The sequence below is a fragment of the Patagioenas fasciata genome, chromosome 11 (genome assembly GCF_037038585.1).
Source record: "Patagioenas fasciata isolate bPatFas1 chromosome 11, bPatFas1.hap1, whole genome shotgun sequence".
NCBI lineage: Eukaryota > Metazoa > Chordata > Aves > Columbiformes > Columbidae > Patagioenas > Patagioenas fasciata.
The window spans coordinates 22,963,742-22,978,950 of record NC_092530.1 but is presented as its reverse complement, the minus strand read 5'-3'; the positions used below and the strand labels follow the sequence as shown (position 1 = coordinate 22,978,950).

At 39.2% G+C, this 15,209-nt stretch overlaps 1 protein-coding gene across 10 annotated transcripts in view; it reads left to right on the top strand.

The window, feature by feature from the left end:
* AFF2 (ALF transcription elongation factor 2) overlaps window positions 1-15,209 on the top strand; it is a 326,277-nt gene that overhangs the window by 80,799 nt on the left and 230,269 nt on the right. For all 10 annotated transcript variants that reach the window (XM_071813581.1, XM_071813582.1, XM_065846895.2 and 7 more), the window contains exons 2-3: window positions 4,670-4,790; window positions 9,852-10,742. In XM_071813581.1, coding sequence (XP_071669682.1) covers window positions 4,670-4,790; window positions 9,852-10,742 — 1,012 coding nt within the window. The remainder of the gene's footprint in view (window positions 1-4,669; window positions 4,791-9,851; window positions 10,743-15,209) is intronic.

The following is a 15,209-nucleotide window of genomic DNA, read 5'->3' as shown; positions in this document are numbered from 1 at the left end:
CCCTTCCCTAACTTGTGGATAAATGCTGGTTTCTTTCGATGCTGTTCATTTATGCTCATGGATGTAGTCTGTCAGTACAATAAAGCCTCTCCGCTCCAGCTTTTTTATTGATTCTTTCCCTGTTGAGCTTTTGTTGTTTTGACTGAATCAACAAAGCAGTGTTCTGTTCTCATTCATGATTCTTCTGCAACGTTAGATGTTTCATCGTCGTCTTCTCTCTTCTTCTTCTTCTTCTCTCTTTTTCATGTTGCAGTTACTACTCCTTCTAACTTGTCTGGTCTGACTTCTATTCTTTCAGACTCTTGTCTGCCTTTTCTAGTCTTTTGTGCTTTGGGAGACTATTTCCGTGGCTTTAGCGCATCTTTGAAAACAAACCCCACGTGCTAGGTCTCAGCCTTTAGCTGTTGGTCTTATTTCTTCAGCTTTCCTTTAACCCCTTGCTCTATTGCAGTCTGTCCTAAAAGCATTTTTCTTTTACCTCCAGATCTTTTGCACCACATCCTCTCACTCTGAGCACAGATGATTGCACTGTCCTTTCCAATGCCCTGAATTTTGTTGTTCTTCTAGTTCCCATTTTTGTAGACAGTGCATATCTGACTTCCATCTCTTATCACCAGATCTGTATTTTTAGCTTCTAATCCGAAGCCTACATGCATGCCTGTTATCTTTTGCCTTGATAAAACCTCCTCTGGCCTCAGCCACCTTCTCAAATGGATATATGCTGGTCTGATTTTAAAGGCTTAAGTATCAAATGCTGTTATTCACAATGCATTTGCAGCCTGCCTCAGTGTTTAACACACCAAAACAATAATATGGTTACGGTTACTATTCTTTCTGACACATCCTACGCACTGGTAATTTTGTAGATCAGTGGTCTCATGTATTCTTGTAGCATTTTTACTGCTCACCGTTCCTTATCTTCTTATGTAGAGACTTCCCTATTCAAATTCAATCATTAATGCAATAAGTTGTAACAAAAAAATAAAGCTTGTCTATTTAAACTATATTGTCACATAATAGCGATGTCTGGGGAACTGGCCCTCTTGGATGCAGTGAGTATCATGGCCTGCAGCTGTTTTCTTCTCAATCTCTTTTTAAAAAATATTTGGAAAAGTCTGTATTTATGATTTCCTATTCTCCTGGCTTTAGAGGAGTCATGAAATATCTCTCGTGCTAATGAGACAGACTGAACTCTGGTGTTCCTCTTGGTATCTGACTATAGTTTTCACTGACACCTTCACTACTAATCACATATCTGCATTTCACAGAACATTAATTAAGATAAATACTAAACATAAGTCCCAGAGATTGCATCGTGGCTACTTTAAGAGTTTCTGGAGAGTATCTCATTAGGTTCTCACTGTGCTGCAGCCTTAAGATCTAATCAACATCCCTCTTTGGATTACAAGGAACCCAAAGAAGTTGCTATCTTAATCTGTGTATGATCTTATAATATTTGACTTTCTGTAGCCATAATCAGCGCCCTGTCAAGCATTCCCATAGCAAAAGTACAGAGAAATAAGCCAAGTAATTGACCCGACAAGATGAGCAACCACTTCCTTTTGAATAGATACTTTGTACACTTAAGGCTGTTGTATGACTGTGGGAGTGGAAAGTTCAAAATGAACCTTTTTTTTTCTTTCTTTCATAAGAGAATACATAAGAGATATTTGGGTGGATGGAGAGGCAGCAATTCACTCAGGGCTTTGCTTGTGAAATGGATGGTCACAGTTTGGTAGTCTGGAAACATTGCTGGGGTTCAGGCTGTGAGATGCACTTTTGTGCTCACCTCTTGGGAGCATGGAATAGATATCTTTCATGAACACATGCTAGGTTTTTTCCAGTGTTTTGCTGTTAACATTGTAAATACTGTCTTAGCTTAAGTTAATGTCTTTTAAAGTGATTATGGCATTTTGAATTACTGCTGTTTTCATGCTGTTCAAATGAGTGGTTTTGTCAAGTGTCACAAAACATACCTGAGTAGTGTTAGTCTTTGCTTTTTCTCATGTTATTGCATAAGGCCTGACTTGGTTCCCTAAATACTTTCCGTGCTTGAGACCAGAGCTGGCTTTTAGATAACAAAGTGCTGGAACCTGGCATGAAAGGCGAGAACTGTGCTGTAATCTGTGATTGTCTGTGTGTTCTGTGGCCAGATTCAGTTTGATTGGGATGGGCCTAGGATTTCCCCCTGAAATTCCAGGCCAAAGTTGCCACAGGGAAACTGTAAAATGCAGCTCTGACTTTCACGAATAATTCTTTCTGAAGTGGCAGTGGCTGGGATAGGACTTATCCTATAAGCAAAGATGACTTATGCGGGATATAAAACCCTGCTTACACTAGACCCACTCCGCTGGTGTCAGGACTGGGTTTCTGACTTTCTAGTGATCTGATCTGTGACCCAATATATGGGTCAAACTGCCAAAGAAACATCTGGAAAGGTCTCCCGTGAGAGCAGTGAATACAGTGTGTTCCTACTGTTTCTGGGCTAAACCAGCCCCCTATTCCGGATGAGTTGTGGGGAGAAATGGAATCAGCCTTGTCCTCATCTTCATGTACCCATTTGGGAAACAGTTCGTACTCACTTTTTGCCATATCTATGGATTTTAATCTTGATTTGGAATGCAAAAGAGAGACTTGTGCCACCCTTCACCTTTCCTTCACCTTTTAGTGAACAGGTCACTTGTGGTTTGCAGTATTGTGTCAGCAGTTTCCCTTTTGTCTCCCTCAGGAAACCAGTAAATAGTTCTATACATTCTCCGAAAATACCAAGAATGATTATAACAGTGTTTTGGAGCTTGATGCTGGTGCCAGTGATGTCTCTGCATCAGGAGGTGTTATAAATAGATCAATAAAATGTGGCATCTTTTCAGCCTTCTAACTTATAGAAGGAACATGTGGATGGAATTCCTTCAGCTCCGCCTATGTAGGTCGCTTTGCATCCTGTTTACAAGGCATGGTCGAGCCTTATTCAATCTAAGCCTGAGTGATCTTGAATTGCTTAAACCAGTTATTAGTTCATATTTTTAATTTAAGAATCTCATTGTGGCATTAATCTGTATATTTTTTTTTTCTCTGTACAAAAACAAGTACATGAGTGTAAGGATACATGGAGTCATCAGGCAACAGACATATGCTTTGCTCTGCTCTCTGCAGGGCTTGCAGGTTCAAACACAACCTGCCTGAATCATAAGAACTTTAATTGAGTAGATAAAGAGGTCCTCATAATTATAAACTGCAGTAGGTATAACAAGAGGCTAAATACATAGCTGTGGTTTTAATTAGCTGGTGCTTCAAATTAGTAATTGTGGTTTCACTCAGAAATCAGTGACTTTATACACTGTTAAAGCCTCATCGCTGTGCAGTTCATTCCTCATTATATCTCTCGGTGTGAAGCTTTCAATACAACATCATGCTGAGCTAAAAAGGCAAAAGTTGTAGATATTTGGTTATCTTCCAAGTGCAGTTGAGCTCTATGGAGATTTAATTCATTCGTGCCAGAGATAGATGAACTAACTGTTCTTTGTTACATATGTAATATGTATGTTTGTATGTATGCATTTGTACATAGATGTCGTGCTAGTATGTCTAGAACTGATCAGGGAAGTACTGCCTACAACAGATAAACGTCAGCACATATACTGAATCTGCTATTCAAATTGTCATCTGGAATTTGGTAGCTAATTAACTGACACAGAGCAGAGCCAAAAGCCTCATAACAAATCAAATGCGGATTGAAAGCACAGAAGTGTCCCTTAATGCTTGTCACATGAGAGGTTGTCAGTGCAAGTTGAAGCATGCATCTTTTCTTTGCCTCTTCCCTTTCCTATTTTTTTCCCCCTCCTTCAGGGTTTTAATTATATCTTTTCCCTCAGAGGAGCAGGAGGTAGTTTGTAAAGCCAAGAGACTGAAGTACTTGTGTGCTATTCACAGGGGAGAAGTGAATGTGGTCTCTCAGCTTGTCATCTAGGTCTGGCAGGTGCACAAAGTAAGCTGACATACAGATAAGTGCCACTCGCCATGGCTACACTGAGGCACTAGATCCTTTTCTGTTTGTTTGTGTGTAGAATTATCTGATACTGGAATCAACTATCCTAAAGTCTCTTCTGAGACCCTGCTGCAAACACACTTTTTTAAAACCCCCTTGACGCTCACAATGAAGCCGTACATAAATTTTAACAAGTACCTGGGACAGAATTAGGTGCTCTAAATCACACGAGGCTGAACTGGAGCATTGGGATGGATGCAGACAAGTGTTACACAGTTAAATAGGTATGAAGATGCTGCTGTGCCTCCTTGACTTTGCACTTCCTCTCTCTACACAGGCACTTTCTTTGTGGGCACACGTGCAAGTGTGCGCGCACGTGTATTTTACAGGCTGTTCATACAAAGGCGTCAATATGTATTTTACTTTTCTGCATAATTCTCTTTTAATTTGAAAAGAACAGTTTTGACAGTTTTTATTTTAGAAGTATACTGATTGACCTACTGCTCAGTTTCACATGATTCCAAATTTACCTCTGGGAAAATTATTCAGTGGCTGTTTCTTTCTTTCAGAATCATCCTCAGGAGTTGCATCATTTCTGATGTTTTGCTGCTCTGATAGTAACAAGCATGTAACTAAATTATGGGGAAAATAATGTGTTGTCTCTTTTGTCTTTCTCTTCTTCAGTCACTATGAACAAGACCGGAGCGCACTTAAGCGGAAGGAATGGGAGAGAAGAAACCAGGAAGTCCAGCAAGATGAAGATCTCTTTGCTTCAGGTTTTAACCTCTTTGGGGAACCCTACAAGGTAAATTGCATTGTTATGCTTTACATTTTCAGATTGTCTGTTATTTGAATGCATTTTATAGATACAAATAAAGCTTCTCATCACTTGTAAGAAATGAAAGTATTGCATCTGCCATGGTACTTATACTCTTGAATACACTGATTATCCAAATCAGCATATGGCAGAAGAGCAAACTCGATGCTTTGCCCAGCATTACATGCTCGCATTGGCAGAGTCAGGAATTCTGGTTACAGTCCAGTTCAAGATTTTTTCCTTTAAACACACAGCAAAGTCCTGCAGTAGAAGTATGTGCAGCAGATATCTTTACAAGTGAGTTTGTACCTACAAACCTAGAACTCAGTTCTTTTCTTTTTAAGAAGGAAATATACCTGAGTTGTTAAAACCAATGTCTTCTCTGTAGATAATGAGTCCATAAGCTTTCTTGTGCAATCATAACCTTCCAAAAAAGGCTTTTGGGAGACTCTCTGATACTTTGGGGAGCATAACAAGGGTATGAAAGGGACTTATAACAAGTCTTATTCTCTCTAAGGAGTTTTGCTGCCTGAGATTTTCATCACCAAGGGATGTCCCCTTTTATGATTTCTGCTGCTTTGATTTCCAGTAAGACATTCCCTGAAGAATTCATCAGAATGTAAATTTCCATATCTCTTTCTCCTCCCAATCAGTGACATCCATTGAAAGGTCACCACTTCATCTTTCCATTTTACATTGTTAGCAACTGTAGGGAGGATGAGGACTCTTTGAAAATCACCCAAAAAGGAGGAAGAAAGACTGGCATTATTATCAAATGGTGTCTAATAATTATGGACTGGGCGAGCATAACGGATACACTTGACTCCTAACTGTACTTTGGTTCAGGCTGACGAGGGAGCATCAGACCTCACATCCTTGGAGTGAACTTGTGAGCTGGAAAGCCCTGGCTCAAGTACAAGGGACTGAAGGTGTATTGAAAAATATTTTGAAAGGTGGTTTTAAAACCCAAAAGTGCAAGATAATCAAAGTACAGAAGAAGGTATCAGAGCTAAAATGAAGACATCTATCTTTTCTGTACTGTTGACTAGCAACCCAGCTACTTCACCCTGTAAAGATCACCATCAGGATGGGCCAAATTTGAGCACTCCCTGAACTGTAGCAGGACTGCGTGCCAGGTAACTGTCCCTTTGAGCAGGAACACCTCTCAAGGATAGACATTCCTTACCTGAGACCGAGATCCTTCCTTATCTGTGACAGATCTTCAGTAAGTGACTGATAACGTGCTGAACTAGTGGCACAAAGCATTACTATTTCAGGTAGCTACTCAATATTCCGTTAGAACTAAACTGTTGATCAGCTGTGAGACTAAGACTGAAGCCAGCTACACCTAGGCTCAAAAGGAGTTCAGAAAGCAAGAGGGTCTGCTCTGAACCTCATGACTCAATGGGAAGGTCCTCCATGCTCTTTGTGTCCCTGGTATCTGTGTGAATTATTCTTGATTCAAAGTCAATTTTCCTTTGTATGTTTCTTCCATGCAGTAATTATTAAGGTGAACCTTGCCATCAAGCTTATTGAACCTTGTCAAACCACTGTTAAACTGGGTTAAATTGCATCAAACTTACTGTCAAATTATTATTTTACCTCAATAAAACATATTGCTACTTTTCTCTTTTGAGTGAGGTGCATTCCACTCATCCGTGACAGAGACAGCTTCCACCAAATAAGTACTATGTACTAGGACAGTTTGTTAGTGGAGTCATTTTGTTTTCCTAAAAATCTTATCAATGCACTTATTTCTGCACTGGACCACACTTTAGCATTTTTTGGGGAATAAGAGCTCAGCTTCTAATCCATGGAGATTAGTCTAACCATGAGGCATGAGAAAGTGAATGAATTATGAAACCTCAAGTTTCATACGAATTTTCACAAAACCCTTGTAAATTGGGCCCAAGAGTTTGAGTGCATTAGTTCTTTTCTTTGTAAAACTATAACGCAATAGCTAGCTAGCAAATTAGTCTTCCAATAAGATTCTATTACGGATCTTTTTTGAAAGCAATAGAAGCAAATGCAGGAAGGTGTACATTTCCTAGAATGAGGGGGAAGGCTACTCGCCATGAGTCACAAACCAGACGTGTAATTTATGCCTTGGAATACTCAGAAAATGCTGCATTTCCTTGATAGCGGCAAAATTGCGATTCAGCATGCTGTTCAGAAAATAAGATGTACAGAGGTTTCCTTTAAGAAATCAGCCAATTATCCAGAATATGAAGGTAGAAATTGTCCCCAGTCCAGAATTAAGAAAGAGCAACCAGAAATTATGACTGGATTTTATGTTTGTCTTGCTGGTATCCAGGCTTGTCAAGAATATTCTGCTTCTCATGAGAGCCCTGAATTTGTTGAGGAAATAAAAACATTAATGTTATGCTTTACATCTTAAATGCAGGTAGTACACTTACACTACACACCTGAGCTTATTCAGGTTGTGATGCCTAAGTCTGGTCTTAGTTGTGTGTGCTCTAGTGTTATTTAAATATAAGCCAAATTGGCACTCACATTCACAGTGTGTTTTTTTGCATTGCATTCTGGTCTGAGAGTAATAATCCTTCCATTGACTTCAATAACTATTGGATATGAGCTTTAGTGCACTTAAAATATGCTAAGGATGTTTAAATTAATTTAATCTCCATGCTTGTCAGGAAATGTATTTTTTCACTAATGCTTCCAGTAAATGACTACAAATAGTAATACCTAACATGCAGTGTCTTTGATCCCCTGGATGTGAACATTTTGCATAAAAGTGTTAATATCAAGCAAAATTATATTATCGTTATGTGCCATGTAAAAGAAAATCAGTTGAATCAAATGTCTCTAACATAGAAATTATTGAAAAGTGCTACATTCAAATTAAAATATTGATTCCCTTTGTGAAGATCTAGACGAGAGCCATTTAATGTGCTGTGACGTTGAAGGGTAACAGTGATGATATGTTGTCAGTACTTTTTCTTTCCATAGTGCTGTTTGTTGTTGTGGTCTTTCGTTTGTTTGTTTTTATAAAAAGCATCTGTTGCTTTCTGGGCACTAAGCCCAATGCACCCTGGAAGTGCAGCTGAACCAGAAGTGAAGGTTGGTGGTCAGGCTTTTTTTGATACTTGGTTGTTTCCCCATGTGCTATCCCGTAAGGAGTTAAAGTGTTTGGGGAAGGAGGAAACCGAACAAGTATGTAAGTGTTTAGAGTTCGCATCATAATTCCTGCTGGGCCCTTGAGCACAATGGAATCTCCTTGTTTTAAATTTGGGGGTTGAACAGAGAGAGACCGGTTTTGGCTGCTGCCCAAACAGCTCATTGTGCAACTCAGTTGAAGGAGACTGCTCATATACAAAGAGCCTATTCTTGGCTTAGCTAGAATATAATTTTTGCCACTAAAATGACCAACCTAGGGGCTTAGTGAATAAAAGTGATTCGTGGTTCTCCACAACTGGGGTTATTAACTGTGTCAGTTAGGAGCGCTGGCAAAATGTATATAGATGAGAACAACATTGAACAGTTAATTTTTAAATCACTGCCTCAGCGCAGTGGTAATATATGTTACAGTCCCTGAGAATGAGGAAAAGGAAATTCGCATTTATTATCTTTTTCGATGTTTTTTTTATGGCATGTGCAGTACTAAGGAAAAAGAAATTCTGCAATATTGTTCTCCATCTTCTGACTAGTTCAGCAGTGGGTAGTAGAAGCAGATATTTCAGAAGCAATCCATGCGTAGATATTTAATTTTTTTTGTCATTTAAACTTCTGCTTAATACTTGAGGAAAATGGGATCACGGGCATAGCAGGATCCCTTATTGAGCAATGAAGTGCAACAAGCTCATAGTGCTGCCTTTCCCTATCTTTGTAGCCTGGTGTTCAGGTGGTTTTGGTCTGTGGTGCTACTTGCTATATTGAGTGAAAAAATCCCCAAACATAAGTCTAGTTGGCTGTATCCTGATGTATGTGTGCTCAACCCCCCAACACACATACACACACACACACACACACACACACACACACACTTTAAGTCTTGTAGAGTAATAAGCATGGGGAATAATATGTTTTAGTTCTCTGCTGGTCATTTCAATGGAACATAAAGGTCAGTAAAGGCTGGTACTTTGGGTCTCTGTGGGGTTAAAACAGGAAGAGAAAATAAATTAGCCACGTATTAATTATAAATTCTAGCTTATATGTCCAGCCTTTTCCAAATGAAAGGGAAAAGAAAAAAGAACAAAAAAGCCCATTTCATGCTTCAAAATAAGAAGTATAACAGCAGTGAAACACCAATGAGTCAGTATTTATTTAATAATTACTGGGGTTCAAAGAAAAGCACAATTCACAAATACAACCAGCCTGCAGACAACAGAGGAATCCCAATACTTAAGAATGTGGCAATCATGTCTATTTAAGTTCTATAAGGAAATATATTTGAATGATCTTTTATTTCACGCTACTGTAGCATTTGAGGGGGTAGAAGCTTTTTCTTGTCTGGATTCAGATGGTGGATACCTCAGGTCAAACTGAACCCTCTATAGAAAAGTAATTGGAGTTACACTGGAGTGAAGAGTTTGGCGCTCTGCTTATTACAGACTGCCCAGCTTCTATTTATGGCAGGACTATGGGTCAAGGGGCTGATAGAGCAATAACGTACTTAAATAAACTGTGGGACTGCAATTCAAATGCTCAGTAGCCAGTAATTGCACGTTCGTGTTTTGCACGATAGGAAATGTACAAGCCCAACGTCTCCGACATAAAACCAGCTTATTTTGCTCTTAACATCCATAACTGATGCAATTTAAACACTTCTGTGAAAGCATATTTAAGAAAATGGGAAGCAGTAGACAAGTGTTACTCATGCAACCCTGTTTCAAGAGATTATTTGAACACGGTTATTGATAGGTTTTTCTTGCATAACATATGCAAAATGTAATTGAAATTAAATTAAATGTCAGCATGACACCATTAAACAACTAACATTTGCCATGTTCTAAGACAACTATTCTGAGCAGTAACTTCATAATAATGAATTTATTCACTCTTTTCCTTTATTTTTTGATATTTTAGACAAATAAAGGTGATGCCCTTGCAAACCGTGTCCAGAACACCCTGGGAAATTATGATGAGATGAAAGACCTGTTAACCAACCACTCCAACCAGAGCCACCTTGTAGGAATCCCAAAGAATTCCATCCCGCAGACACCCATTGACAAAAATGAACAGAGCTTTTTCCCAGAACCGAGAAACAGGATGATCCCATCTCATCAGATCAGTGGCCACTCGTCGACATCAATGCCTCCACCTTCTTCGTTGTCATCTAATTCTACTTTGCTACACAGTCATCAGAGCAGCAGGAAGTCGAGGACAGACTGGTCGCGTGGTGGTCACAACTCTAGTGGGGCCCAGCCAAGCCAATCGAGTAGTCAGCAGAGTCGGGCAAAGCACAGCTCTTCTCACGACCAGCCACAGGGCAGGTATGAAGACCTTTATAATTGTCAGAGTGAGCAGCATAAAAGTGGAGGAACCGAGGAAGCCAATTCAATGGCAGCCTCTTCGCATTCGAGGAGGCACACTCATTCCAAGTCAGCAGCTGGGGAACATACGTACAAAGAGAACAGTCATTCAAAGTCACCCACAGAGCTTGAGTTTGCAGGTCACGGTTCTGGATCTCCGCTTCCTTCCACTTCTTTGTTATCTGCAAACAACAGTCTTTCAACCCAGAATTTCCCCCCAGGACTTCACTGTAAGAACAGCATGGTCCAGCAAAAGCCTACAGCATATGTCAGGCCTATGGATGGCCAGGACCAGGTACCCAATGACTCACCTGAACTGAAACCTCCCATAGAGATTGAGAGTGGATATGGAAATCAGTCCTTTGGAACACTGCTGGAAGGAAAAGTGAACACACCTAGTACGAAGAACAAAGTACCAAAGCTCAACATTCCTCCTGTTAGTGAAGTAAGTAGTTTAAAATGTCTCCTCTCTAGTACTGCTTGAGTATTTCGTGCCCCAAATATTTTTCTCTGAAAATATGCAGTTCCATTTCCTGGAATTGCAGTCTAAAACATTCAATTTTTTTCTAGAATGTGCATGACTAGTTTTGGCTAAGTTTGTTGTGCTTGTCCCAGTAGCAATATTTAATGAAGTTTTAAAAGCACAGTTTGGAATGATAACATTGCTGGTTTCTGATTAATGTTAAAAGGCTAGATCTCTGTTGGGTGTAACATATTTATATCAGCTAGAAGTCTGGACAGAGAACTCTAGTATCTCAGTTTATCTGCCATTTTCACTCTTGCATTTTCAGTTAGGATCTAGCTTGATTGAAAGATTGCTGTTTCAAATGCTAAGGACGAAACGCAGTGTTTAAATTTCAGTGATACTAAATAGTTCCACCAGTGGGGAGTTTATTTGCAGAGTTTGCTAAAGTCCTATTGCTTTTAATGGAGTTTATGTGACTTAAATTCTAGGTAATGCATATGAAAATGTGTCCCATTAAAGCTTTTATGCATTTTGAAGTGCTGTTAATATCGGGATTCGGTCCCAATATCTGCTACCAACAGTTTAAGCTGTTGAATTTTGCACTGCTGGCCAGTACCGTAGTCCTGTGAGGAACACTTTAGTTGGTTCATAGTTGTGTCCCTTCCAAGCACAGATGTATAATAAGGATACCAGCTGAAGTATTTATACTCTGTATATATTTTTTTTTCTCTTATTCTGAGTTTCTCTAAAGCAGTAACCTTTGCAAGGTAGGTTTATAGCATACATATGAGCAGAATTGCAATATGGGTTTTTCATAGTTTTCTGTTTTCCCAAAAAAAATATTTCCCTGCTTGGTAATATTTTTATACTAGGGATGAGGAACGATGCATTCTTAAACCACTTTATTGCAAAAGGTCAGCTTTTTCTATTGGAATAATTGTTTCAAGCCAATAATTTGTTTGACTATTTAAAAACTTGATGTTATTTATTAACATTCCAGGCAGCAACAAAGACTGATGTGTTTTGCAGTAGAGCTTGGAATAATTTTCTGGGAACGGCATCTGAAAACAGTAAAAGGCCTATTTATATCAAGTGCAAGCTGAGGGTTGCTTGCAGATGGTGTTTTATTAGAAAATGTATTTGTTAATAAACGTAGCTTTGTACAAGATTACTTTACAGATGTTTCTGTTTATTTTTACCTTAGGTTAAAAATCCGCCAATGTAGATGGCTTCATAGTCTGTTGCTATTTGTCACTAGCGTTGTTTGGCGAGTAAATAATTGCATGCAAAGGAAATAATGATGTTGCAAAAGCAAATACTTTTTTTTTCCGCTTTTGCCATCTATTAGCACTGTGAGTCAATAGAGGCACTTCAAAGTGCAGCATTAATATGAAGTATTTTTGGAAATAGAATGTACCTTTTGCAACTTGTATCAACTCTTCAGTATCCGTTTTTTCTTTCTTTAATTTTTGAGTGAAATCCTGGCACTGTTAAAAGCAATTGAGTTGTTAGCAATGTTTTTTGGGTGCAGAATTTTACCCACAGTCTTTTTTGCATGGCTCGAAGAACCTCTGATGCGAGCCGTTGTTTTTGGAAAGATTCCCAGTCACTCAGATGAAAAATTACATTGTGAAGAACTACACAGATGAAAAATTACATTTGTTGCTATAGCTGCTTTAGTTTATGTCCTGTGCAGTGACAAGTATAGGTGTATAATTAATTTCATTTATGATCAGATAAATGGTTAACTCTAGGCACTCTAGAAATGAATGCAGATAATAATCTTAAAACAGTCTGTGTTGTAAGAGCGAACAATAATTTGAAGCGGGAAAGAAAACCCAAAGCTGTGTTAAGGTGACTAATAACTTTCCTATCCGATACAGAACGTGTGACAATAGCCGGACTGATGGATCTCTCACAGGCAAATCTCCTCCTGAGTTTGGAGGGTTGGATTTTTTTCAGTTGTGTCAGGACTGTGAACTTTGGCCCTCTGTGTTTTTCCCACAGATGTGTATCCTGAATTTGATTTACCCTGCGTTCAGCAATAAAACTCCTTCCAATCCAATGTTATAGATAACTGGTTTAGTTTAAGCTTAATCAGAACTGACAGTGCACACCTGTGAAACCCATAACCTTTGCAGAATGACTGCAGCGAGTGGCTCTGTTGTAATCTTTATACAATTGATGTGGAGGCTTATGATCGTTCGGTGGTGCTTATCAATTTATGAACCTTCCCCAGCCACCTTGAGCCACAGCGATCTGCTGGAAACGATTTTGCTCCTGCTCCATGGGTTTCCATCCTGACGCTGTTCCAGGTGGTGGTGATCATCTTCAAACCAGCAGTAGGGGAGTTACTTTTTTGGGGTGTTTCTCCGTTATTTGTTCTGTGGCTCTCCTGTATCTTTGAGTCCATTTTTTCAAGTTGCTAAGTGTACACACAGAGATTGCACACCAAATGTTTTTCGGCGACTTCTTTCAGAATTCTGTGTGCCCTTAAGATGAGGAATTCTGTGAAGAAATAAAGTCACTAGGTGCTGAACCTGCAATAATGGCTTCTATTAGGACATGTCAAATTGGACAAGAAAAAGAGTTTTTGCTGTCTTAAGCAGAGGGAGGGGGAAGAATAAGTAACCAAATATTTGAACAAGCAGATTTAGAAGATGAGTTCAGACTGATGTGGAAATATGATCCCATTTATCATGGCTTAATGGAATAGGATGTTGAGTGCCCTGGAAGCATTCTGCCATGTACAAGGAAGTGATCAATTTTATAACATAATTTGTGTCACTTGAGGTGTTGCTCTAAAAATCTTCGCTTGTTCTCTGGGCCCAATTCTGCCCTCAGAGGTGCCCATCCATCTTTCAGCTTCTCTGGAGTGGACAAGGTTGTTAATGCCTTGCTGCTGGCATGTCTCCACTGTGCAATGTATTGCGGTTTAGTGATTTCTGAGTTTGGAAGAGATTTGCGCTAAGTTCACACAGGCTTCCCAGGCTGGGCCAGGATGTGGTGTTAGCAGCACTTAATGCACCTGTGGACTAATCCCAGCCCTGGATAGGGGGGTGTGATTTCCAGACCTTGGCTCATACACCCAGAGCTCGCTCAGACCTGGCTGCACCATGCATGGCCATTTCTGGGAGGAAAATGGTAACAGACTTTTAGATATGGCCTGACCCTGGAGCTGAGACTGATAGAAAAATTGATAGAAAGCCTCAAGCCGTAAACATTATTTCCCATTTCTTTCATATTAACTCACATCTCTTTAGTCTGTATTTACATACATACTTACATACATGTATATATTAATTTTGAGCTTACATTTAACATTTGGTAAGCTGTGGCAAGCCTGGAACATTGCAAAGAGCTTTTGTATTATGTAGAATTCCTCCTACTTAAATTGCATGATGGCAGATGATTGTTACCACTCAAAGAGAACTGCATAGTTAAATCCTATGCATTTCTTCAAAAAAGTAGAGGTTAGAGACCACAATAACAGCTGATCTTCTCTCTGCTGCTTTAAAATCCAACATATTGATTCATGTATGTATATTTAAACCTCTAGGACTTAGATGCTTACAAATTATTTCAAATTGACTAACTCAGCAGGAGATAGCTGAGAGAAAGCCTGTACTTTTCAGGCTGGGCTTGAACACAAATTACTGAGAGTACTGGGTAAAGAAGAGGGTTTTAAGGTCTATGGGAACATCGGGAGACGTGTTCCTGGAAAATTTCATGTGCAGTTCTCCAGAACAATGCATGGATTTCCAATAAATGTTTAGGGACAGAATATCAAGGGCAGGTGAGATGCTGTTTGATTCTCAAGGCAGAGTTTTTGAATCTCACTGCAAAATTGTCCTCGTGTTCCTACAAAGTAGCAAATGCTCATGTACCAAATTTTATGAAAAATACAAAGCTAGGAACAAATCCAAAAGGCCTACAATATCTATGTCACCGCCCACTTAAGTAATAAAAAATGGAGAACTTCTATTTTGACTTTACTTCTAGGAAAATATTTTGACGGGTTCAGTATACTGCAAAGTGATAAGCTTCTGTTACGTGTTTCAAATCATTCTGTTATCGCTGTGTGTATCGATTAGCTTAGTACTTTCAGAGCTAGCTGTAAACAAGGCTGCTCACTTTCTGCATTAAAGAGCAAGAAAAATTGACAGGTAGATAACCATATTGATTGAACCTAAATAGTAAATGCAAGAGGCTTATATATGACTTATAGTAGTTTTTATAGGAACCAAAGCCAGTTTAATTTTTTTGGTTTTTAATTGAATGGAAAGTAGCTGTCCTTAACCACACCTGCACCTTTTTGATATACATGCTACTCTATGTTGCCAACTCTAGTACATTACCATAGCTGTGGGCAAATCACTTTTTTCAGATGCAAGCTTTAAGTGTCCCCCAGACTCTGAGCTCTGAAGAAGAATGGACTGAATCATG